The sequence below is a fragment of the Triturus cristatus genome, chromosome 5_2 (genome assembly GCF_964204655.1).
Source record: "Triturus cristatus chromosome 5_2, aTriCri1.1, whole genome shotgun sequence".
In the NCBI taxonomy this organism is placed as follows: domain Eukaryota; kingdom Metazoa; phylum Chordata; class Amphibia; order Caudata; family Salamandridae; genus Triturus; species Triturus cristatus.
In genome coordinates, this window is record NC_140588.1 from 8,838,006 (window position 1) to 8,865,765 (window position 27,760).

The 27,760-nt window shown below is 45.6% G+C and overlaps 1 protein-coding gene across 1 annotated transcript in view; it reads left to right on the top strand.

Annotated features, from left to right (window-relative positions):
• Positions 1-27,760, top strand: part of DNAH5 (dynein axonemal heavy chain 5) — a 5,853,083-nt gene that overhangs the window by 2,668,999 nt on the left and 3,156,324 nt on the right. Inside the window, exon 34 of the mRNA XM_085606747.1 lies at positions 26,040-26,264. Coding sequence (XP_085462873.1) covers positions 26,040-26,264 — 225 coding nt within the window. The remainder of the gene's footprint in view (positions 1-26,039; positions 26,265-27,760) is intronic.

Consider the following 27,760-nt stretch of genomic DNA (forward strand, 5'->3'; position numbering starts at 1 on the left):
GTTTTTTACGAGGGAAATGCCCAGCTAACTATAACATGTGTGAAACCTATGGTTTTTTAAGTGAATTTGCAAGGTTTTTTAAATGCTAATTCCTAACTATAACGTGTGTGAAACCTATGGTTTTTTCAGTGAATTTGTACGGTTTTTTAAATGCTAAGTTATGTATTTATTAATATATTTTTTTAAACAAAACTTTCTCGGCACGCGAACGGTGCGCTTCACGCACCGTGCGCGCGCAGTGGGCACACGGTGCGCTTCGCGCACCGTGCGCCCACTTTACGCAGTTCGTGCCGTGCGCAACCGGTGCGCTTTGCGCGCCGTGCGCACACAGTGGGCTCACGGTGCTCTTCGCGCACCTCGCGCCCACTTTTCGCAATTAGTGGCCACGGAACGCTTCGCCCCCAAGGGCCAACTACATTTTTTTTTTTTTTTTTTAATATCATGGAGTGGGCGCACTCTGCGCGAACTTCGCAGAATTTTTTCCGTTTGGGTGGTGCGCGCAAGGTGCGCGCACTCGGTGATTTTTCGGAAAAAAAATTTAAAAAAATGTTGCCCTTGGGGGTCCTTCTGGGACCCCCTGACCACGGCTAGAGGGTCAGGAACTGTCCACCCTGCCCCCTTTTCACGTTCTCCACATTTGTTTTTCACCCCCTCAGAGTGCGAGAGACAAAATGGCGGCCGACACTTCCTGGTTTCGACCGATTCGAATGTTTACTAAGATGTAACAACCAATCAGAATTGCGCTCGCGCCCGGCAATGTGCGCGCACCCAGCGCGCACGCTGCGCGCGTACAGATATATATATTGATTTAAATGCTATTTTCTCTGGAAATACTGAGCAGATTTACACCAAACCTGCAAAAGGCACTACATGGACCTTATGGCTACCTCTCTGCCAAATTTCACGTAATTCTGTTCAGCCGTTCGGGCTGTAGCTGCGACTAAAGTCCCTAAGGAAAAATCCATGGGGAAAACGTGTTTTGGGACCCCCCTTTTTCTCGGCCCCCGCTTGACGAATCACCCCAAGACTTTCAGGGTAGGAGCGGAGCGCCCCATTAGTTTTGAAAATTTCGCGAGGATTCGTCAATCGGCGCCAAAGTTATTCAAAATAGAATTTTGAGATTTCCTATGGAAACTCGGTCCTAACTATAACTATCTACTGGCGACTGCCAGTAGATAATATATATATATATATATATATATTTCTTCAAACGTTACCTCGTCAAAGACACAAGAACGTGGCGCACACTCTCGATGATAATCAAATTTCCTTATTTATTCAATTTTCAAGGCAGACAAACGCGTTTCGGCCATGCTGGCCTTTGTCAATGTCAACGCACATTCTGTTTGCACGGTTTAAATAATCATTATTCAACCTACGTCATTTTAGGTTACAACAGAAAGAGGACTGCTACATTTGTAGAAACCTCCAAAAGGCAGATCTAATTGGCAGCCATTTTGGACTAGTACAGAAATGTCTATTCCTATACCTAATTTCCCAAATTTTATCCATATATACATATATACAAATCAAACATTGTGATTACATATCCAGGTAATTCCTAAATTTATCGGAATACCAATGCTAAATGTTTTGTTACGCCCTGGATGGGCAGAGACATACGTATATAATAATAGACACCAGAAACTAATTCATTCATGTTCCATCTCGCCCTGGATGGGCCATTGTCTATACTAAACCACACTTTCTGTTGATCCATCTGTAGGCTCAGATATTTTACAAATAAAATCACTCAAAATTTTAAACAAAATATAATTCCTTTCAGGAGGGAGAAGTTTTCTTCAAAACATATATCTATAAAGTATATAAACTTGTTCTGAGTGGCATACCATTAATTCATTTGAGTTGCTCTAATTTCACCATGCCATTCTTCCTTTTTGTTGTTTTCAATATTGATTCTCATTTATCACCATCAGCTCTTATCCCACATATTGGTATTTCATCATTTTCACCTGATACCCTAACATCCTCTTATATCACATTTATTTCTAACAGTTTCACATTTCCTTCTGATGTTCTAACCAACATGAATCCACATTTCTTCCTCACAGTTTAAACCATTCGGTGCCAAGGTGCGTAATTCTAGGATATATTTTGATTCCAGCTGTCTAAGAGTCCTTATCCTGTCGCCCCCTCTCCTGAGCGGTGGAACTCGATCTAAACAGAAAAATTTCAGGAGATTACTATTGCTGTTATGCTTTTCGGCAAAATGCCTGGCTACCGGGTAGTTGGTGTCAATTTTAGTTATAGCACGCATGTGCTCCAAGATTCTCTTCTTCGTTTGGTGTATCGTGCTTCCCACGTATTGAAGGTTGCACGGACATACCAAACAGTACACTGTGAAGTCTGAATTGCAGTTCAATAATTTGTTTATACTTTTTTGTTGGTTACTTCCTGGGGTCTGATAAGTTTTTATGACTTTACTGTTCTTACATGCCTTACATTTTAGGCAAGGGTAGTAGCCTTTGATATTATGGTGGCATGTGTCCTTTTTGGAAAAGTAACTGTGCACTAACATATCCTTTAAGGAAACGTTTTTCCTATAGGTGATGCTAGGTTGTTTAGTCATTCTCCTGCCGATGGTTATATCTGCTTGGAGAATCCCCCAGTGTCTCTTGAGAATTTTATAAATTTCTCCCGAGTCTGCGGAGTAGGTGAAAATGAGTCTGGTGACATCATCATCGTTGGTTTTTGGGGCCTTGTGTAAAAGATCTTCTCGTTTACGAGTTTCTGCCCTACTTTTCGCTACCTTGAGAATTTGTTGTGGGTACCCTCTCTGTTTGAAACGCTCCATCGCTTCTCTGGTTGCAATTTCATAGTTCTCTTTGGTGGTGTTATTTCTTTTTAAACGCAGACATTCCCCATACGGTATACTGTTCACCAGACAGCGTGGATGCTGGCTGGTGAAATGCAAAGTTGCATTCCCTGCAGTGGGTTTACGGAATAATCTGGTTTTGAGTGTACCATTCTCAGCATATACCATAAGGTCTAAATATGGTACTTCCCTTTTACTGATGGTTCCCGTAAAATGAAGATTAACATCATTTTTATTCAGGCTTTCAAGGTATTCATCTAATTCTTGTCTGCTGCCCATCCATGTAAAGAAAATATCATCAATGAAGCGGGTCCAGATTCCTATTTTCTGTGCCCATGCTTCATTGGTTCCTGCCCATGCCACGTGCTTCTCCCACCAGCCCACGAAGAGATTCGCGTAGCTGGGGGCGAAGCACGTGCCCATCGCAGTACCTTGTTTTTGAATGTACAGTTGTTCACCAAAGGTGAAAATGTTGTTTCTCAGACAGAATGACAAAAATTGTAGGATCATTTCACTATGTTCCATATATTACAATGATCTCGATTTCAAGAAGGATTTTACAGCAATTTCTCCCTGGCCATGGTGAATACTTGTATACAGGCTCGTAATGTCCAGCGTTACAAGAAAGAAAGAGTCTTCCCAGTTTGTGTTATCAATTATCTTGATAAAGTCTGTGCTATCTTTTATATATGACACCAGTTCATACACAAATGGGCATAATATGCTGTTTACCAAGATAGAGGTGTTTTCCAGGAGGCTTCCCATCGATGAGACTATTGGTCTCCCGGGGGCCTCTTCTCATCTTTGTGGAGTTTCGGAATGTGATAAAAGGTTTGAGTAATTGGATGTTCTGTTTTGATGAAGTCATATTCGTCTTGACCAAGGATTCCCTTGTTCTTCCAGAAATCAATCATCCCATAAAATTCCAAAATACTTTGATTATAGTCTCTAGTTGTGATTTTTTCATAGCACATGTTATCATTTAGTTGTCTTAAGGCTTCATGTTCATACGCTGCACCATCTTGAATGACAATATTTCCGCCTTTATCTAACGGTTTTATTACAATTGTCAAATCTTCTTGTAGAGATTTTATGGCTTGACGTTGTTCCAACGTGATGTTTTGATTTTTCTTCCTTGTTTCTTTCGGATTAGATCTTAATTTATCCAAATCTCTGATTACTACATCATGGAAGCTGTCAATCATGTCATACGCTGTTCGTGGTATGAATCTAGATTTCTTTTTTAGATTTGAGGCCATTCCTGTTTGTATTATCTCGTTCTGTTCTAAGAATGCTGTGTCGCTGGACGGTTGGATTATATCATCTCCTTCAATTTCTTCTCTTAAACTGTGGAGAGCTCTTAAAGCTGGTAATTCACTTCCAGTCAATAGATCTATCGGGTCAGTTGTCTGATTCGGATCTTTCACAGACTTTTGTGGTCTTCCATGGAACATTTTATTTAGTTTCCGTTTACGTATGAATAAGTAAAGGTCAATTCTTGTTTGGACATAGTCCCAATCATTTGTTGGACAAAATGATAAACCTTTTCGTAATACCTGTTCTTCTATTTTTGTTAATTTTCTTTTTGACAGGTTTACTACTGTTAGGTCATCAGGTTTTACTTCCTGTTCATTCCTCTTCTGCTTCTGGTGACCCTCGGGGTGTGTTGCACACTTGCCTTTTTTCCCCCCTTCTTGTTTTCCTTTTTCTCCGTCCGGGGGTCTCGTTCTCTGAGGGAGTTGGCGCCATGATTGCTGAATAACCTCGTATTCTTTTGGAAAATTTACTCCTGCTCCCATGTTCTCTGTCGGACCCTCTGGTTCCGATAATTCTGGATCCACTTCTGATTCTGATGTATCTCTTGTCGCTTCTGCATTACCTTTTTTGGCCTCTTGTACCGATTTTCTTGGTATATCGAATTTCTTTGCAAATGTGAGTACTCTGCCCGATTCATAATCATGTTGGTCTCGGGCAAATTTTTCATGTTTGCGCTTTTTTATTACTTCTTCGTATTTGAGCAAGCGCTGCTTCATTTGTTGCCTTAGGTTGTCAGCTATCTCTGTTGCTGAATCCTTTGCGATTTCCTCCTCAAGCTCCTTTATTTGCTCCAAGAGCCTCGTTCTATCGCTGACCGCGTATTTTATCAGGATCTCTACCATCCCCTTTGCTGATCGTGTTGTATGTTCTGACCATTCTAATAACAGGTTAGGGTCCGGATTTTCGTGGGATGGCACCGTGTAGATTCTTAATCCACGAGGGATGCGATCAACCTCGAGGTAGCGTGTTAACGATGTTGATTCCCACCATTTGCGCACTTCTTTTTCGTAAGTTTTTTCAAGTTTCTGAAAGAGCCCCTTCAGAGAATTTGGTGGTATGCTGCTCTCGTTGTTTTTTATATTTACTTCCTTCATTCGCTTTTACTGTGAAGACTGTGGCAGCTGCCTCCAGCCTCTCCTCCTCGCTAAACATTGTTGCGCTTGCCTTGAACACTCGCGGGTTGATTCAGGGTCTGTGTTTTTACCACCTTCCCATATTTTACGTATTAACTCTTAGTTATTTGCAGAGTTCGAGATATCAAACATCCAGCCAGTAAATTCACAAGTGCATCATATCAAATGGCATCTCCGACTCACCCGGGCTGGTTTCTCGATAGGCTTGCGCGTCCTCCGACTCGGTCGCCTCCGATACTGCTCCAGTCCTGGTTTTGCGTTTTGCCTGATGCAATCTCCGCTTCCCGTTTTCGTCGGTTCGCTTGATTTGATCTACTGGCGGTGCCGGCGTTTTTTTCAAAATAGAGATTCCTCCAAAGCACACCGATGCTACGCCGCACTGCTTCCTGGATGGGTGCCGCCGGATACGAAGGTGCATTCGTCAATAAATTTCTTCAAACGTTACCTCGTCAAAGACACAAGAACGTGGCGCACACTCTCGATGATAATCAAATTTCCTTATTTATTCCATTTTCAAGGCAGACAAACGCGTTTCGGCCATGCTGGCCTTTGTCAATGTCAACGCACATTCTGTTTGCACGGTTTAAATAATCATTATTCAACCTACGTCATTTTAGGTTACAACAGAAAGAGGACTGTTACATTTGTAGAAACCTCCAAAAGGCAGATCTAATTGGCAGCCATTTTGGACTAGTACAGAAATGTCTATTCCTATACCTAATTTCCCAAATTTTATCCATATATACATATATACAAATCAAACATTGTGATTACATATCCAGGTAATTCCTAAATTTATCGGAATACCAATGCTAAATGTTTTGTTACGCCCTGGATGGGCAGAGACATACGTATATAATAATAGACACCAGAAACTAATTCATTCAAAAAAAAAAAAAAAATATATATATATATATATATATATCATATATCACATATATCACAGTGTCAGTTGCCACTGGGTAGTTATAGTTAGGAATCATTTTTTTGTTTTCCTAATAACTTTGGCACCATTTGACGAATTGGCACAAAACTTTCCCCCCAAAATATACTTTTACCTCAGCTTCTAACTAAAAAGTTTCAGGAGGATCTGTCAAGTGGGGGCCAAGAAAAATAGGGGGTACCAAAACACATTTTTCTCATTCATTTTTCCATAGCAAGTATAGGCACAGCTATAGCCCAAACCACATTTACACCAAAGTTAGCAGATAGCTACATCTTAGTCCAGAATAAGTGCTTTTGTGATTTGGTGTATAGCTGTTCTGTAGTGTTTGAGCAATTTAGTCTAAAACTTTTTTTATCTAGGGACATGGAACCTCTGTGGATCTGACAGATTTCAAGCAGAGATCTGATTGGCTGCCACTACATCAACCAGGAAGTGGTGGCAGCCATCTCAGGACTCAGTCCCTTGAAAAATGCAAAAAAAAGACTTACGGTGCAAGGTGGAGATACTCTGACCCCCTGAGGCTCAGTGAGGGGTCGCTGCAAGGTCTCCATCTCCTTTTTTGATTGGATTTGCTCCCAGGAGATGAGGTCCCTAGGGCCCAATAAGGCTTGAGGAAGGAGGCCACAGCCCACCGCCTCTTAGTAATGGGCCATGGGGGATAGGGTCCCCAGGACCCATAAAGGCTTGGGAAGGGAAGCTGCATGCCCCCTCCCTTAATATATATGTTTTGTCCCCAGGGATGGGGTCCCCGGGGTAAGAAGGCCAACCCTACATCGCGTCATCAAAGGATGTGTGTGGTGTGGGTTTGGCAGCCTGTGGGGGGGGGGTTCGCTGCCTTCAGGTGAATAAAGGCCTTGCCCAGCATGAGGTTGACTGCCTGTGGGAGGGTTGGTCACAGGCCAGACCCTGTTTGCCAGCCCCCTGCCGAGCATGACCAAAGGCCATGCGCAGCATGGGGTTGGGTGCCTGCAGTGGGTGTGAGTTATAGTTACCTCAGTGCATGAGTTATAGTTACCAGAGATAACTATAACTTGTGAATTTTAGTGGTTTCTATATTTAAAACATTACATTCTCACTGAAATTCTCACTCAACGTTAACGTTGCTTTAATCTTTGATTTGTTGATTACCTACTGTCAGCTGACAGTAGGTACTTATAGTTAGGGCCTAGTTTCATTTGACAAAGCATTTTTCGTTTTGCTAATTACTTTGGTGCTGTGTGATGAATCTTCAGGAAATTTTCAAAACTAGTACCCCAATCACTTCAGCTGCTGTCTGGAAAGTTTTGGGGTGATTTAGCAAGTGGGGGCAATAAAAAGGGAGGTCCCAAAACACATTTTCCCCATGCAATTTCCCACAGGGAATTTAGACACAACTACAACCAAAACACTGAACGGAAAAACACCAAATTTGGCAGAAAGCTAGATCTTGGTCCAGAAAGATCTCTTTTTCTGTAAATCCATTCATTAGTTTTGGAGTTATTAAAGAAAAAAAGTTTTATATATGTAGGGACGTGAATATTCCACGGATCCGACCGAACTCAGGGTGAGAGCTGATTGTCTGCCAAAACGTCAACTAGGAAGTGTGTGCAGCCTTCTTGGGATTCTGGACTGAGCCAAAGTCCTAAAAAATGCAAAAAAACTACAAAAGGGGGCAGGGTAGGAATGCCGTTACCCCCTAGGCCTGGATGTAGGATCCCAAAACATTTTTGCCACAAATTCCTCGTGGAATCACAAATCTGTGGCAAAAATTGGAGAAAAAAAAACACACAAGCATAATCTACAATGTTTGTTTTTTCCTAAGCCTCTTGGGTGGGCTAGGCCCCGGGAGGGGGATGCATTTTAATTTAAGGGGGAGGAAGGGGGCGCACGCTGCCCCCCCTCCCCGGGCTGCTTTAAGACCCGGGGACTTACAACCCCTGGCTGTGGCTGTAATAATTAAGGGGGTGAGGGCCACACGGTCTCCTCCCCAGGCCGATTTAGGCCCCTGGGACCCCATTGCCCAGAGCCCAGCCAAATAAAATACTGGGTGGGGGCACGTGGCCCCCCTCCCAGTCTGACTTCAGTCCCCGGGAACCCCATCCCCCAGGGCTAAGTCATAAAAAAAAATGGGGAAGGGGGCTTTGCATTCCCCCTCCCGGGCCATGTTCAGCCCTGGGGACCCCATCTCCTGGGGCCTTACTGTGCAATCCAAACAGAGGGGGGCCTGAGGCCCCTCTCCTGGAGCCATTAATAGTCCTGGTATCCCATCCTCACGGCCGGGCACCTGCTGTGTCCCAGGGTGCTTACCTCAGTGACATAGCGTGCTTGCTCTCGCTTGGGGGGAACCATCGTAAAGCCCCTGCCAAGCAAGAGCAAACACTAAGTCTGCTTCAGCAAGTGAGAGCATTTAAAATGTTCCCGCCCGCTGGGAGCAGACTCTTCATCTGTTTCTTTGCTCGTTGTGAAGCAGGCATGGAAACAGATGAAAATGTTGATCCTGCACGCAAGGAACAGCAATTTTTGCTGCTCCATTTGTGTAGGAGCAATGCCTGCTCCCGCTGGAGGTGGGGAGCAGTCTGTGACCGGAAGAGTATTGGGGCTTCCCCATGGCCCCCAGTAAGAAGACACTGGGTGCCCTAGGTGGGGTCTGGGTACTCGCCACTGACTGGCCGTGCCCTAGGGATGCATTCTCCAGGGTCTGAATCGGCCTGTGGAGGGGGCCACGCTGCCCCCTCCACCTTACTGCAAGGTGAGAGCACCTTGCAGTAAATGACCTGGGGATGGGGTCCCCACCATTGAAATTGGCCCATGGAGGGGGGTGGGGGGGCAGCACAGCACCCCTTCCCTTTCAGTAATTGGTGGGGCCCCAGGGATGGAGTCCAAGGAGCCAAAAAATTCCCTGGAAAGGGGGCGGCGTGCACCCCTCCCAATTTAAAAAGGCACTGAGCCCCAGGGAATGGGGTCACATGGGCCAAATCGGCTTGGGGAGGGGGCCACATGCCCCCTCCTCCTGACTTTTGAAAGCTGCACCCCAGGAGATGGGGTCCTCCGAGGCTGAAATTGGCGCGCGGAGGGGGCAGCGTGTCCTCTTCCCGGGTTGCCAAAGGCCATGGGTGGTGCAGGGCTTGGAGCCTGCAAGGGGCTGGCCACTGGTCAGGCCCTGCCGCTGACCCCCCTGCTGCGCATGGTCGAAGACCATGTGGGGTGCCTGCGAGGTGAGGGGGGTTAGCCAAAGGCCGTGCGCGCCGGGGTTGGATTAACGTAAGGTAATTAAAAATGTCTTAATGTTAAAAAGCAAAATAGAAATTCACTGAAAACATAGGTTACAGAGACATTATACTTAGGAAATAGAATTTAAAAACAACTTGAATATTCACTGAAAAAACAAGGATTACAGGAAAATTATACTTAGGTTCAGAATTTACACACACAAAACTATAGCAATTCAGCAACTATAGTTAAATTTATGTCAAGTAACTATAATTTGTGCACTAAGGTTACTTAAACACACACCCTTGCCATGCACTGCTAATTACTCCACATATTACATCACTCATGACATCTTCTATGACATCATTAATAATATCAATGCAACATTTGCTGTAAAATTATTGATGAGAAATGCTTAGCGGGCCTGGCCATCTAATGGTGGGTGCCCTGGTGCCCACCCTGGGCACCCATCATGCTTTTGTTGGGGGCCACGGGGGAGCCCCAATGCCCTTATGCTCCCCGACGGCTCCTCGGCTCCTTCAGGAGCCACCATTTCTCCTGCACGCAGGGAATAGCATGCCCCCCTCCGCCCTTTATCATATAAACTCCATCCCCTGGACCTTGTCCACTTAGGAGGGATATAGAAAACCACACTTGTTATTTTTTTTCTTCAGTTTTGCAGCAAATTCTCCCATCCTCTCTGAAATCGTGGCAAAATTGAAAATAAAAAACAATATTGACCCCCAGAGGGGAACCTGTGGGACCCCACCACCAGACCTAGGGGGTTTGGGTATTCCTACCTTGCCCCCTTCTTTTTATTTCGCCTGAGTCCGAGTCCCAAGATGGCTGCCTACACTTCCTGGTTGTGGTGTTGGCAGCCAATTAGATCTCAGCATGAGATTTGGTAGATCTGCAAAAGATTTGTGTCACTAGATATCTATAAATCCTTTTTCTTTTATAACTCCAAAACTACTGAGCAGATTTACACTAAATTACAAAAAGTACTCTTCTGTAGTAATAGTTAGCTTTCTGCAAAATTTGGTGTAATATATATGGTTTAAGCCATGGAATTTGTGGAGAAAAAGTGTATATGTATATATATATATATCCAACAAACAGGTTTGCACCATTTGAAAAAGGCCTCATAGACTGGCGAACCCTTCCTGTGGGGAGGGTCTGAATCATGGTGCCAAAGTTCTCCGCCATACGCGTTTCGGGCAGTGGTTTGATGACGTGATGATTGTGGAGGTTTGGGATTGGCAGTGGCAACGGTGATTGACTTTGTTGCCAACCCACTGAGGTTTTTATTCTAATTTTATGAGGGGCATTAACAGGATGCCCACTGTGGCAATACCAATACAGCACCACAAGTAACAGAATGCCCGGAGGCCCGGGTGGGAGGGGCTTATTTGAAATAAAATGGTGACTGCAATCTCCTGTTTTGCTTCCTTCATTGCCGGTGAACAAGGGCATCTTGCCTGAAACGCGTACAGGGGAGAACTTTGGCACTATGATTCAGACCCTCCACACAGGAAGGGTTCGCCAGTCTGTGAGGCCTTTTTCAAATGGTGCGAACCTGTTTGTTGGATATATGGAGATATATATATATATTACCTACTGGCGGTCGCCAGTAGGTAGTTATAGTTAGGACCACGTTTCCATAGGAAAACCTCAACATTCTATTTTGAATAACTTTGGCGCCGGTCGACGAATCCTCGCGAATTTCTCAAAATAGGTGGGGCGCTACGCTCCGCTCCTACCCTGAAAGTCTCGGGGGGATTCGTCAAGCGGGGGCTGAGATAAAAGGGGGGTCCCAAAACGCGTTTTTCCCATGCATTTTTCCATAGGACCTTTAGAACGAGCTACAGCCCGAATGGCTGAACAGAATTACTCAAAATTTGGCAGAGAGGTAGTCCCTAGGTCAAGGAAGTGCCTTTTGTAGGTTTGGTGTAAATCTGTTCAGTAGATTCTGAGAAAATAGCCTTTAAATCAATATATATATCTGAGCCAGCTTACGGTACGCTTACCGTACGCTTACGGTAAGCGTACGGTGGCGTGCGCGAGCGCGATTCTGATTGGCTCTTAGATCTTAGTAAACATTCGAATCGGCCGAAACCAGGAAGCGGCGGCCGCCATTTTGTCTCTCGCACTGAGAGAGATTTTTAAAATCGGAAGCCCAAAAACATGTAAAGGGGCTGTTTTGACAACTCCCTCCCACATAGTCATGTGGAGGGAGTCCCCAAACATCCCCCAAGTGCAAAAACGGTTTTATTTTTTTTTCGGCAATTTCACGGGGTACGCTTACCGTACGCTTACGGTAAGCGTACGGTAAAAAAATAAAAATAAAAAAAACACTATTCACACTTACCCCACCCCCTGTGCTTTTGGTGGCCGAAGGCCACCAAATGTGCTGGGCTTATTACAATGGAAAAAAACACTATCCACACTTACCCCACCCCCTGTGCTTTTGGTGGCCGTAGGCCACCAAATGTACAGGGCTTATTATAAGGGAAAAAAACTTAGCATTTAAAAAACCGTACTAATTCACTGAAAAAACCATAGGTTTCACACACGTTATAGTTAGGAATTAGCATTTAAAAAACCTTGCAAATTCACTGAAAAAACCATAGGTTTCACACATGTTATAGTTAGTGGAAATTTTACTGATAAAAAACCAATGAAATTGCCCCGTTATAGTTAGCGCAGGCAACTATAACTCACGCGACCGCAATCCTCTGCTGATGACATATGTGTCTTTATGAAAAAAAAATATTTGTAATATATGTATAGCTAAAAATGTATGGAAGAAGACATGGGCAAATAAGTGTCTAAATACAGTATTAGCATCAGCAGAGGATTGTGGTCGCGTGAGTTATAGTTGCCTGCGCTAACTATAACGGGGCAATTTCATTGGTTTTTTATCAGTAAAATTTCCACTAACTATAACATGTGTGAAACCTATGGTTTTTTCAGTGAATTTGCAAGGTTTTTTAAATGCTAATTCCTAACTATAACGTGTGTGAAACCTATGGTTTTTTCAGTGAATATATATATATATATATATATATATATATATACACACACACTATTTCCACACAAATTCCATGGCATAAACCTTATACATTGTCATGCAAGTATAATATGCTCTTTATTACCATTGATGAGAGAGGGGGACATCATGGTGCACTCAACGCTTCACCTCTTGTGAATCATGACTTCTCTCACTTACACATACATATATATAGAGATAGATAGGTAGATAGATAGAGAATGTAACCGACCGTGTTTCATTTGTATCGGTATTTGGCGGGGCTGACCACTGGTATTTATTTTTAAACACTGCCACTTGTTAATGAGAGTACACCACATACTGGCAATCTGAGCTTAGGTTTTCTTTTTGGACCTCTGCGTGAGTATTTAGCAATTTAATGTATTAACACATAATAAAACTCACACTTCCAGGCCATCCCTACAGTTTTGGGTGACCAGCAATTGTCCAATATCTTACACTTGTTTAAGTGTAATGGTTAGTTGGTAACACTCTTGCAGGACTAGGACACAAAAAACAATATGCTCAAACACTGCTTCACCAATACTGGTAACAATATGCAGCTCAATCAAACAGCCAAATCACGACTTGCAGCACCCTCCTACTATTCCTCCGGTACAGGCAGCCACATGCAGTTGTGCCAGAAACCTCTATCGTGATGTGCAGCACCCATCCACTGGTCTTCCGGTACAGGGAAACACCCACAGCTCTGTCATACTTCTCATAACGTTCCACCACTAACACCAGAACCTCGACAATACGTCTAAATTCCGACATGAAGCCTTCACAACTTCTCTCCCAGTGCTGGGACACACACATAGCTCTATGATACTCCTGTGTCCTGACGTGCAGCAACGCATACAGTTCTTCCAGTACTGAGACCTACAAGCAGGTCTGCCATACACCTCTATCCATGCCTGTATCACCTTGTTCTAATCCATATACTCACATCGTACCTGACTTGCAATTCCCATCCAAATCCTGCTACTCTGTAAAAACTTGATTTCTACCTTTTACCAAAACTTAAATAAAAAGGTTATCTTGATTTCAGTTTGTGAATCATATTCCGAAAGTGAGCTGCATCTGGAATGAAAGTGAAGTTAATAAACATATCTATATCTAAAGCATGGTATTGATCCAGCTTTTTCTGGGCCTACTTGCTTACCATTGGTCCTTTTTATCCGCCTGAGAGGTGATGGGAATGAGCATTAACATAAATCAAAATTCAATTCAGAGTGCAACCCATTTGGCAACACAATGAGGACTAGGAATAAGTAGCTTGAGTTAAGAGGATTTATTACAAATTAATAATCAAGTTCAAATACACCACTTGCAGCACCATGCTGTAAAGATACAGAATAACAACTGTGTTTCCCAGACGCCTAAAGAAATAAAGACAAATTAGTATTAATTCCTTGAGCGTGGCGCAAATTCCGCCGCGCTGCTGGTGAAATAATGAGTGGGCAGGGTTCGTACGGCCCCCGGCCGTCCTCCGCATGGCCCCCAGCCGTCCTCTGCACACGCCCACTGTGACGTCGGATGGCCGGGGACCGTCCGATACATGCAAGGGGTTAAACAAACAAGCATTTCTGTAATATCAATGCAAAACAGTAGCATCAAAATCTGGTGCTCAGAGAATAATCGAAGACTCTCTCTCTTATATATTAGTAATCTAGAATTTCAAAGTACAGAGGATTGTTTGGGAAAATGAACCCTAACAAATCAGGGAAATTCCATGAAGGAAGTCAGGGGAGAGGTATGGCGCAGCGGCCAGCTGTGGCTGACTCCGAGGCACAAGGCTCACAGTTCGATCCATGGCACTGGAGGCAGCTCAGCTCAGCACCTTGTGACTCTGGGCAATAGCTCACTTAATCTCCCCAGCGCCTTGAGACCCATAGGGGTGAGTAGTTCGCGCTTTACAAATACCGGATTTAGGTTAAGAAAAAATGGAATCAAGCAGGGAAGCGTTAGCATCTTAGACGTTAGGTCAGGAATAAGTGTTAGCCTAAGCAACACTTAAGCAAGAATCACAAGAAGCATTGAGGTATAAAACCTCTTAAAGTCCATTCCGATAGCAGGGACTCAAGGAAGGTGTCTTCAAGGAATCTGCTGGGGCAAATGGGTAGGATGGGATCTGTGCAGCATCTGACCTGAAAGTCCAAGGGGAACAGTATGTTATAACGTGCAAAGTCCATTAGGCAACACCTACTTGATCACACCATCAGGGTTTCATTGTACTCGTCAAATCCCAAAGTTTAAGACTGCAACATTGCTGGTTTGTCCCACATTGGACATGGAAACAGCATTTCTCCCTCAGACACATGTAGATAGTAACAATTGTAAACCAGTTTATTCAGTTAGCGCTCTGTTTCTCACTATGTACCTTTATCAAGGTCCTTTTCTCAGACCCTTTCCCCCTATCTCTCGTACAGTAATGTATCTGTAATAAACTAACAATGCATGTTAATACCTGCAAGAAATGTCGAGTTAGCAGAAATAAAAGATCAGCTTTATGCAGCATAGTAAAATTCAGGCCTACTCATGACAAGTTAATAGTTGATTTCAATGGCGCACATTTATTATTTGTGTGAATTTTCAAACACAAATGAATATACATTTCTAATGGATTTGATTTCACACTATATGTAATATTCAATAAGTCACTAAAATACTGTTAGACCCAGCAGCTTCCGGCTGGCTAAGACGCATCAAAGCCAGGCGGAATCCACAGTTCCAAATAGGATGAGTATGATACACTTGTCTGATAACCTGTGCTCACCCTCTGGTGGCTTGGTACCACGCAGTCAGGCTTATCCGCAGTGTAAAGTATTGGCACAACACCCCCTCCTTGCAACACACTGCATACACCATAAAAAGACTTGACACTGTATGTATAAAAACACTTGTCTTTGTATTACACACACACTGGATTGTTTTCGAGCAAGTTGTGAGCTAGCTGTTTCATTTGCACTTTGTATTACACACACACTGAAATCAAAACGAGATACACATTGTATATACACTCTACAGTTATACGCAATTGTCAAACTTTTTTATTGAAATCAAAATTAAACACACATTGTATATACACTTTACAGTTCTATGCAATTGTTGGAATTTACCATTTCAGAAAGGTCAAACAGTCACCAGTCTCGGACTATGCCTCGTGACCCAGCCCCTCAGTCCTTCAACTCCACCAATCAGCGATACACGTTGCCCCAGCTGGCGCCCAGATGATTAGACAGTTGGAACCCCCTAACACGGAAACAGTTACTTAGTCTTGTCCATCCAGAGTAGACCTCCAGGCGCCCGACAGCACCTGCACGAGTGCGGGATTGCTTTATGCCATACACAAAAGGTTGTGACCCAGGAAGCTGGTGTGTTTCCCCTTTTAAAGAAACATTTTATTCTCAAGCGGAGGTGTGACCTGCCGTAGACCCCGACAGTCTGCTGCAGATGCCCACAAAGTACATAAACCCCTCTGGTCTCTTCACCGTGTTTTCCAAAACAAAGCACCCTGTTGTGTGGGTCCAGGGAGAGGGAGCGGACAACCTCAGACAGAGGCCGTGATATCAGGTACTGTTGTCATCCCAATCTGGAGGCCGACGACAGTCTCAGCTTCTAGCTCAGTTTCCCCCAGCACCCCTCAAACATCACACTCTGGAGCACAAGAGAGCACAGGTCCTCTGGTTGCAGGCAAAGGTCTCTGAACTCTGCGAGCTTTCCCTGCACTCTTTGAATTCCTCATGTCCCGGTATTTCGTATGGCTGCTGATCTTTGCACACACACTCCTCTTGCACAGGGAGATGATGGTGTATGTCAGGACAGTCCTTATCCCAACCACGATCCCTTCCACATATCGCTGCCGTTCCCAGTACAATCCTTACGATCTCATGGAGACAGTGAGATCCTTTATGTCCCTGGTATCTCGTGGACAGGAGGCCAGCTCACCAGCCCTTGTAGAGCACAGTTGGCACTTAGCTGCAGGCCAGCAATGTCCAGGCAAAATCCACCAAGCGATAGTCCTCTTCCTGGAGCAGGACAAGCTCCAAGCCACAGCAAGTCTGCGTATAGTCTCGTTGCAGTCGCTCCTGCCCTAATGACTCCTCATTCAATGTCCCAGTATCGAACCAGTGTAGTATGGTTCAAATTCAACAGTGTCTCTACTTCGGAGGCTGAAGCCCCAGTAATTATACCCACCATGGCCTTTGAAGATATAATCAGGTCTAAAGGCCACCTTTGAAATGCGTAGGCCCTCTCTAACCTCCAATCCTTCCTAGTCCAGTTTTTCAGGCCCATCAAACGCCAGTGGGCGGCAGGATTCACCATCACCTCCCCCACTGGCGCACCATCACTTCGGACAGGTGGGTTTTACAGATAGTCCGAAGGGGCTACTCCCTCCCCTTCAAGACTACCCCTCCAGCCATACCACCCCAAGACCACCGCGTGCCAGGGGATCATTTGGCACTTCTTCAACAGGAAGTCGTGGCCCCCGGGGGCCATCGAGCACGTTCCTGCGCCAGAAGTAGGATGTGGTTGCTACTCCCACTACTTTCTGATGCCTAAGAAGGACAAGGGCCTGCGTCCTATCCTGGACCTTCGGAACGTCAATCGCTTCCTCCAGAAGGAGAAGTTCAAGATGTTAACTCTAGCTCAGGTCCTGTTTGCCCTCTACCTTGGAGACTGGTTGGTAGCGTTAGACTTGCAAGAAGCTTATTTTCACATCCCCGTCCTGCTGGCCCATCGGCGTTACCTACGGTTCACAGTAGGCCATGAGCACTTTGTTTACTGTGCTCCCCTTTGGCCTTACCAGCGCCCCTCGGGTGTTCACAAAAGTGATGGCGGTGGTCGCAGCTCATCTGCGCAGATCAGGATTCCAGTCTTCCCCTATCTCGACGACTGGCTGTTGAAGGCGGACTTGCACCAGGTTGTCGTCTCCCACCTCCAGACTACGGCCGACCTCCTGTATTCTCTGGGGTTCTCCAACAACGTGCCGAAGTCACACCTGACTCCCTCTCAGAAGCTCCTCTTCATCGGAGCGGTTCTGGACACAACGCAGTTTCAGGTCTATCCTCAAGCTCCTCTTCATCGGAGCGGTTCTGGACACAACGCAGTTTCAGGTCTATCCTCCCAAACAGCTAGTGCGGGATATTCGGGCTACGATTCCGATCTTTCAGCCTCTATCCCGGGTTTCGGTCAGGCTGACCCTCCAGCTACTGGGCCTGATAGCCTCCTGCATCCTGCTGGTGGACCATGCCAGATGGCATATGTGGGCTCTGCAGTGGGACCTGAAGTTCCAGTGGGCACAACTTCAGATTGCGTTCAGATTTTGGAGGGCACTGCATAATAATTGCAGTGGTGGCTAACTAACCAGGATTGGGTTGACGGCGGATCCCTCTCCCTTCCCCAACCAGAATTTACAGTGGTGACCGATGCATCACTTCTGGGTGCATCACTTCTGGGATTGGGCAGCCACATGGGGGAGGCGGAGATCAGAGGCCTCTGGTCTCTGGCGGAGTCCGGGCTCCACATCAACTTTCTGGAGCTTCGGGCGATTCGTCTTGCACTCAAGGCCTTCCTTTCCTCTGTCCGGGGAAGAGTAGTGCAGGTGTTCACGGACAGCACAACCGCCATGTAGTACTGCAACAAACAAGGCGGGGTGGAGGCATGGACCCTATGTCAGGAGGCCCTCCGCCTCTGGACATGGCTGGAACATCAGGGCATATCCCTGGTGGTTCAACACCTGGCAGGTTCCCTGAACGCAGGAGAGATTAATTCAGCTACAGGTGCATGATGGATCACGAATGGCGTCTCCACTCGGAGGTTGTGCAAGGTCTCTTTCGACAGTGTGGAGAGCCTTGGTTAGATCTTTTTGCCACTGAAGAGAACGCATAATGTCAGCAATTCTGCGCGTTGGAATTTCCAAGACAGGACTCGCTAGGTGACGCTTTTCATCACAAGTGGAGTTGTGGTCTTTTACACGCCTTTCTGCCTATACCACTTCTGCCCAGAGTGCTGAAAAAGATCAAGCGCGACTGGGCCCAAGTCATTCTTCTGGCTCCAGATTGGGCACGAAGAGTCTGGTATACCGAGCTGCTACACATGGCCATCGATCCTCGGATGAGGGGCCACAGAGAGCATCACTTCCAATTAACCCAACTTTGCCTCTTGTGTAGCTATGTCTTTTTCCAATTGATGTCAGACCCCATAGGACGTCTTAAAACATACCCCCCTAAAGACGACCTTCATGGCCTCCAACTCTAGCGCTCGGCTCGAAGCAGACCTCCATTCTCCTCAAAGTATCGCTCCAGGGCATCTGAGAGTGTAGCTACAAATGGGGGGAGTCCATCAATGCCTCAGTACCAAGGCGCCAAAGGGGTATCACTGAACAAATCCTGGCCCCTCCAAGGCTTAGCAACACAGGCGAGTGGTCAGAGAGGTATCTAGGTAGATAGGTTATCCCTTCCACCCCGGGCATAAGCTCACCCGAGAGGAACCAGTGGTCTAAACGACTAAAGGTCCCAGACGCTGGGGAGTAACAAGAAAACAGTCTTTTTGTTGAGTAACGTTTCAGCCATATATCACACAAGTGCATGCTGTGTAGAATATCTCATAGTGTCCTAGTTAATCCAGGCTTGGTATGGGCTCGGGGAGACGGGGCTCATAGTCCAGTGAGCCATAGAGGACACAATAGTATTGTGCCAATAGTATTGATGCACCCAAGTATGGAGACGCTACTTCCATCAGGGTAGGAAAGAAAGAGGGACAATCCGCATTAGGAGCATACACATTAAGAAAACATATTTCTTTCCCATCCAATTTCCTGTGTAGAATAACATACCTCCCCTCTGGGTCTGCAGTGTGGTGTAAAGTTTGGAAGGACCTCCCGGAGCCACCCAATAAGGACCCCTCTTGCAAAGCCAGAGTATGAGGTGGCATATAGCTGCCCCCTCCAACATTTCTTTAAACAAGGTAGGGAGTTCCCACCAAATGTGCATTACCTGCAGGCATGCCACATCTACTCTGTACCGTTTCAGGTAGGTGAACACCCTTCTGCACTTTTCAAAGGTGGCAATGCTGCGGGCATTCCAAGTAATCAACTTTGTTATGGGGGCTGCCATAGGACACAAAATGCATTCTCTTTGCCGCTTTCGCCCACACTTCCACAGTCATCTCTTGCGGCCATTGAAACCCTTGCATCGCTCCAGACTCTTCCACCAGACAGCGAAGTGGGGGCAACAACACCAACCAAACCATAATATATGCAGTATATTGTAATCCCAACCACTTCCTCCCCTTGGGCAATATTGCTACCCCCTCCAGTCTTGAGATAGACAAGTTATGGATGTGCAGATGCCGCCCCATCACCCAACAAAACCCAGAACAAAGAATAACAAGAAACCATAAACTCAGTGTCTATTTAAATTTCCCAAGTTTCCATAGTTTCAGTATTGCTCATTTTTCAACTGTCTACAAACACTGTGCTGCACTAGTGGTTCGTCAGCTGTTGAGGTGCAAGGTCGAGCCTCCAGCTCCCCAACCGGTACACTTTGCAAGCAATCCCCCTAAGTGGGAACATCTGCATTCCCATCACCCATCTCAAATAAACAGCATTGCACTTATCTAGGCCAGGTATGTATGCCTGTCCCCTGTCAGGGGTCCCACACTTTAAATGGCAGTGTCTTCGCTTTGGGGCCCAGGTCCATCAATTGGGCAGGGGATGAGTCTGCAGAATCAGGTACAGTGTCCAAGTCCGTAGTATTCCATCAGGGCATACTAAGATTCGCTTGGGGCTCCGAGTCATATCACGGTACTGCCAGTGGATTTTTTTTTTTCAGTCCTGGGGCGGTCTGCCCGATCCAGTTCGTTGGGGTGAATCTGTTGAGGGCACCAAGCAGGCCCCTGGGTCGCCCCGGGAATCCAACCAGTCACTCACTTCCACTGCTGAAGAACAAGGCTTTCCCATTGCTTTTGACCCTCAATTTGGCCGGGAAGAGGAGGTTGTATTTAAGATTTAGGTCCCGGAGACGTCATTTTACCATTCGGAAAGTTTTTTGCTGATCTTGCACACATTGTGTGTAGTCTGGGTAAATTTAGATCTGGTGCCCCCCAAACAACAAAGGACCACATGTGCGGGTAGCCTGCTAGATGGCGTTCCGGTCTCAGAAGTTGAAAAGCCGGGCTATAATGGCTCTCAGCAGTGCTCCAGGCTTGGGTAAAGGAACAAGCGCTCTATGTGCCCGCTCAACAGTGAAAAACTTAGAAAGCCTCTTGGGGGCCAAAGTAAAAGTGATCCAGTCCTCGGGAATAATTCAGCGGACGGCCCTTCTGCTTTTTCGTGAAACCCTACGAAGCGTGGGTTGTTCCTACGTGATCTCCCTTCAGAGTCCTCCACTCGGCCTTCTAGTCACACCACTCGCTTTTGGAGATCAACCAGTCTTGTAGAGCATGGATTTCTGCCTGCAAGGTGTCCACCGTTTGTTCAGTGGTGGTCACCCTGTCAGAGACTTTGCTTAGATCACAGCGCAACAATTTGACCTCAGTGGCGACAGAATCTATTTTGTGTATCATCTCGTCTTGTGTGGTGCTGATCGCTGCCGGCACATCCGCTATAGAGGGTGCCAGTTCCGCAGCATGCTACATCCCCTCAGCGTGTTCAGTCAGGGTCGTCTCTGGTGCTCCGAGGTCTGGGAGAGGAGGTGTGCATCATTTAGGATTTTGTAGGCCTGAGCCACCCGATTTCCATTCTCCTTTACCATTTTTGGTAGCCCTCGAGCTATCAGGTATCCTAGGGGCCCACCAGGTGTGATCCGAATGAATGTTTCGTACACTAGGGGCTATATGGGTGCCCAATGTCTCAGTTTCCTCAGTCTCACTCAGTCCCTGCCGTCCTCCAGTGTATGATTATAAGAAGTAACAGCTCCAATTTCCTGCTCAGCTCAATTCCCCGCCGGAGTGCAGCCACAAATGCACTTTATGGGGCCTCTGCCCAGCTCCAAGGGCCATCACTGACTTTAAGCTGGGGTTATCTCGTGTTTATGGGGCCTCAAGGCATAGGGACAAAGGCGCCGTCCTCAGACCTTGTCTGCCGGCAATGTCGGATTGTGAAGCAGCCCTTGCCAGATCGTGCTGCTCCCCTCTTATCTCAGGCCTTCTGCTCTCCTGTGTCACACCGCTGGCGGCTCCCGAATGTGGGCCTCTGCCCTCTAAAATTGTAGGAATCATTCTTGCACTGCCACTGGCATCCGGACTCCAGGGACGCCAACCGCCACATCACCGGGCCACGTTCCACTGCGGTGCAAGCAAGTCTAGTGTCTGGAAAATTCAGGAGTCCCAAGCTGTGTGGTCCCTTCTGTAGGGCGGGTCACCGACTCGCAGGGTGCCCCATGCTCCAGGCCGCACTGTTGTCACCCAAACTGGGGAGACCAGGGCACTCCCCTCCACGATGGTTCCTGGCGGTGTTCACCGTGTAATAGGCAGAGTCCTCTTCAGAACGCTGGTCTCACAGCATTAACGCAGTGCCGGCATAGGCCTCTCATCAGCCTCTGGCTCTGGGCACACCGCACATCCCCACCGTCACTTGCCTCTTAGGGAGTTCACAGACTGCTCCGAGTGGGCATCTAGCTGTTTCAGTCCCAGGGCAATTCCTCCCAATGGGGCTCTACATCGTCTACATTCCAGCCCCAGCCACTCGTCCCGGTTTTGGCAACAGTTGAGCCTTCCTTGCAATCCAGAATGGAGCAGGGAAGATGGCGGATGGCTGTTGCATGGGCCGTCTCACTATTTGTGCAGTTCACTACTTATCGTCAGGATATATTTTATGGCCAGTGCTAGAGTGACAGAAGTCGTTTCTCAAGGCTTTTGTGGGACATCACCATCCAGGTGCTTCAGGATAGTGCCGGATTTATTCTAAGCCGACAGGAACGCCTGTAGAAACATCTACTCGGCCATCTTGTCAGGCCACGCCCCCACCGTGTGGTTCTTAAGTATCTGTGACGTATGAAGTGTGGGCAACCTTTGCGCTGCACCAGTATTTTAAGAACATAGTGATGCAGAATTAAACAAAATATGCACTGGTTGAAATCATTAAAAATCAAATAAACGCATTTACTGTGACTCACTGCAAGAATGTTGTATTGCAGTAGGTTGCACACAAGAAAAGCAAGTGTTCTGCAGCACTGTAATGCTTCAAGACACAAGTTCTCCTGTGCAAGTATTTTCTGCTGGAAAGCACTAGGGGGCATATTATTAAGGAGATGCGATAATTATCGCAAATCGCGCAATTTACTCTATCAATGGATTACATTGCCGTGTTAGCCACGTATTATCAATGTTTTACTAACAGGCGATGTAATGCCAGCAATAGAGGCCGATTCCCAGGAATAGCACGTGAAATCCGGCGATGATTTCATAGCGCTAAGGTGAGGCTTGCTGATAGGGGAGTGTGGACCTAACCTGGCAATCCATCTCCCATTATCAGTATGCCTAAGTGACTTTTAAAGCAGGCGTTATATTCCTGCGATAACCGCGGTTAGCGCAGTTATTTTTATCGCGTCGCTGGTCTACTGCATGGCTTGCTAATATCGCAAAGCCGAGTTAGCGAGGATTCCCATGTTGTTGTATACGGGAACGCCTACTTTGCATGTCATTAGCGATATTGATCGCTGACATACAAAGTCGCTAGGAAACACACACTAACGCTCGTTAGCGTGTCCTTGATGATATTGAGATTTAAAAATCGCCGCTTTTTCGGTGCTATGTGCCGATAAAGCCGCGATATATATCTTGATAATATGCCCCTTAGGCTGATTGGGCTGTATTATAAAAATTGCAGCCCTGTCAAGTATAACATTACCGCACGTGCCCCAATTGGCAAGCATGTTTCAGCTGCTTTCCTCGTGCTCCGATGATTGCCAACAGCAGTACTAAAGTTCAGAGCTGGGCCCTATGGAGCTACATTTTTCCAGAAGCGAACATGATTTTGTTAGCATTCAGCTGCTGTTCAGAGACCAGAGAGAGGTATTGTTATGATCACAGGTCCTGGGCTCTAACTTTCTCTGCTTCAGCAAGGTGTGTGTCTGATGGAAGAGACACTTTAAGCTCACAGACTATCCTGCTAAACACAGTCTGTCTGAAGCTTATGGGATCCAGTCTGTGCCATGCTCTAAAAACATGGTGGAGAGAGATAGAGTCTTCTAATCACGCTATTTTCTGTTTCTGCAAGCTGTTTTGGGGTTGAATTTACTTTTTTCGTCTGCAAAAGCTAATTAAATATTATAATTGTTCCTAGTAGATCTAGCACATTTTCTGGTAAAATACGGGTTTTTTTTCCCTTGGGGGATTTGTATCCCTGCCTCGCAGAGACTTGATTTAACAGAAGGTCACAGCTGCATGGTATGATCTTTGTCTTTGACCTATGAACGCAGACTAAATAAACATGTAGAACTCCTGGTTGAAAACATTATCGGATAGATTTTGGCGTATTGGCATTGTTGGCTTTTGGCATGGATACCAGGCATACTGACGTGGCACAATTTTCTCTAGATAGCTGTACCATTGAAACACATTAATATTTACAGTTTATTAAATGGTGAGCGTTACTCCTTTTCACCGATGCGATGATTTACTCTTCCATTTGCAGCCAGAAAATGAAAACGACTGAGTCTGCATGCATTTGAAAAGTAACCAAATGGTTTGATTATTGTTAGTTATGGCCCACAAATATTCCCAGCACTACTGAGTCCTAGCTTAAACATCTGGAGCTCTGCAGCATTATGTTGACCATTTCTGAAATGTATCCCATTATATGAGCATATCTGCTTCGTTCTACTACCAATAAACTATGAAATCAAATCAGGTGTTTGTTAAGCGCGACTACTCACCCCTAAGGGTCTCAAGGCGTGGGGGGGGGTTCGCAGGTTCCAGTCCATCAAGGAGTGGGTCTGTCGAAGAGCCAGGTTTTGAGGTTTCTTGCGAAGATGGGGAGCGATGTTATCTGTCTGTGGTGGAGCGGAAGGTCGTTCCAGGCTCTGGCCGCGTGGATGGAGAAGGAGCGGCCTCCCGATCTGGTCTTTCTGGTGCGGGGGACCATGGCGTAGGAGAGCTGGGCTGATCGTAGGGTCCTTTGGGGTGCGTGGAATTTGAGTCGGCTGTTCAGGTATGCTGGTCCGGTGTCGTGGACTATCACTCACATTGTCACATATAAGGCATTGAAATGTTACACATCAGCACATTAAAACATAGAAATGTCACACTTGACCGTTCTGAATCCTTAGCAGCTATGCAGTTGCAAGTTGTCAATGTTGCAATCATAAACAGCGCTGGTATGAGCAGCTACTGTTTTCCAAAACGCCAGAGCATTTTGCAGTTTCTAGTGCAACCTTGTTTTCCCCTTTGAGGCCAGGTTTCACGGGCAGTGCTAGGGGTCGCAGAAACAGTGCCAGGAGAGCCTAGTCAACTAGCATAGGCCTACTCACTTCGACTACATTTGTATTTAGTCTACTTGCCTTTCTCGACTCTGTGTTTTGCATACTATAAAGTAAGGGGCTTATTTATAAGAGCCCTACATCACTTTTGCACCACGTAAAGTGGTACATGCGTGATGCAGGACTCTCAAAGATTTATGAAGCCACGCAAAGCCACCCTGCGTGGCTTTGAGTGGCCTTATAAATCATGTTTAATGCGATCCAGCACAAATCGCTGCATCACCTTACTCTGCACCCTGGAGGCGTTCCATGGGCGTTGTGCTGGGTTTTCTGACGCAATACCCATGTAATTTGATGCTGCCCCAGATTTACACAGTGCTGTCTCTTCCTGCACAAAAACAATCCTGCCTGCAATGGATGCACCCTTGGGTGCTTACGTTGGCACTAGTCTGCCGAAACGACGCAAGCTCAGGCAGGAAGGACAGGAATGCATCTTCACTTTGTTGTAGGGCAGCACAACAAGATGCCTTGCTGCATTGCCCTACGCCAAAATGCCATACATGAGGCCCTAATTGAGCAGCATCCCATCCATAGGGTAATTTTATCTATCATTCACTTAATGTTGTCAACCATTCATGTTTGAGGTATTATGGAAATCCTGTGAAAAGGTTCTGTTTATGACATCAGTTAGATGCGGGTCATGTGGACAGAAGGTAGGCACATATATAACTGGATGTGATTTCATGTCGGTAATTGATCTATCCAGTGACATGAATTCCAATGTAATTTCTGCCTTGTATTATTCACCATTGTTTGTCACTGTAATCCTCATGATGTATTGTGCAGGGTATATTTAATTTTCCCACATTCTTCAATCATCTATCAATAGTGAGTATTTTAATTATTTGTTGCATGCCAAACATTCTTCGGGGCTGATACAGATTCAAGGAGTGTGTTATAAAGGTGTATTTAAATTAGTCACATTAATCTTGTTATAAAGTTGTGATACATAGTTGATTATAAAAATACATTTTTGTTACCAAAAAAAATTGAAACGTGTCAGACCTTTTCTGGACAGTGAGCCTTTGTAGCTATGGAAAATTCTAAATGCGTTTCCCCGTTTTTCTTTTTTGATTTTTGAAAGGTTGGCCTCCTTGGAGTCCAAATGATTTGGACAAGAGACGCAGAGGAGGCGTTGACTAGTGCTAAATACGACAAAAAGATAATGCAGAAGACAAACCAGTCCTTTCTGGACCTGCTAAATAACCTGATTGATATGACGACGAAAGATCTGAGCTCCATGGAACGCATCAAACATGAGACACTGATCACTATTCACGTACACCAGAGGGATATATTTGATGACCTGGTACGTTTCATTTTGAAAAAAAAATCTTTTCCATTCAGTTTTACTTCAAATTTTGGAAACTAATGTGACCAGTCCCACCACTTTTTTGCTTTCAATCTTTTTAAAGTGTTAATAGTGAAAGTATTCGGGCGACAGGCAAACGTGCCACACCAAAAAAAAAAAATGAAGTCTACTGCTAAAAGTATGTCTCTACATAACAACGAGCCAATGCTAGTTTTCAAAAAGATTCCTCAGTGTTCTGCAGCTGTGTTACTATCAGCATCTTCAAATTAATTATTAGGGTTTGATAGTTCTAATTATGTAAAAGAAATTGTGCATACATCACGATTATTGGGCTAACCATTTCGCTGAATTTTTCAATTCTCCTATGTTAGGCCCTGTACAGCAGCCATTTCTGAATTATTTTTCTTAAAGTAAAAAAAGAAATCCTTCTAATATTTTCATCATGCATGTGCTGCAGGCATTTTTCAATAAGCAAAAGTAAAATCATACCAAGGTGACTTCTGTGCTTTCATGCACGTGCCTGTCAGCTGTTATGTTTGTGGTTTGGACCACTACATGGTGAGGAAGCAGCAAAGGGTGTTTTGCTGCACTGCCCGTGGGGACAAGGTAATAAAAGTGGCCTGGACAGGACCTCTTGGTCCTCAGCCAGCCCTCGAACTAAAGTATACCGTATGTGTAGTCATTCATCATTGAGCCTGCAAACACAACAAACTGGTGACCACTGGGTTCTTGGCTGTGTGGGAGAGTACTCCTGCTCTCTGGCGGGTTGCCTGCTCTGCTCCCGCTGGTGGCGGGGGGCGTTTATCTTGCTGCTCTGACAGCTCTGCCAGTGTCGGTTCTGGCTGCGGAGCTCTCTTCCTGCTACTCCTACGATGTGCAGTATAGGAAGGTATGGTCCCAGCACTAATACATCAAATCAGTGTAAGTATAAAATTTAAACAACATACATTGAGAAAATATAAGCAAAACGAATATATGTAGCTAAAGTGTTATTTAATCACACCAAGCTTCCAAAATTCATGAAGAAACACATAAGTTGCAGCAAAACATTAAAAACCTAATGTTGGCGTGCCCAACTGAGTGAAGGGAGAAGGGGGGGGGGGGGGGGGGGAGTGATTCGTGTGTGATAGGAGGGTAAGTGACAAATATTAACTGCGAAATAACACAATCAAATTGCTTAGCACTTTCTTCAGTGCCACATTCTTGAAATTAATTCATAACAATATTACATTCATTTACATAGCCATGTACACAATACAGTCACAGTGTGATAGTACACTGTTGGCGATACTGGCATCAGTGGTGCGTCGACGTTTCGACCCCTATAATCACGTAGGTTGAATCTAGTCCTTACTAGTGGGGTCTTCTTCAGGACAAAAGTGAGTGGGAGCGGCGGGGCGCCTAAGAAAAGAGTAAAAGCGATGTCAGATCTCCCTAATAGAAATGACCAGAGCAAATGTGTGAGTGAATCAAAGACTTTTTACCGTAACAAA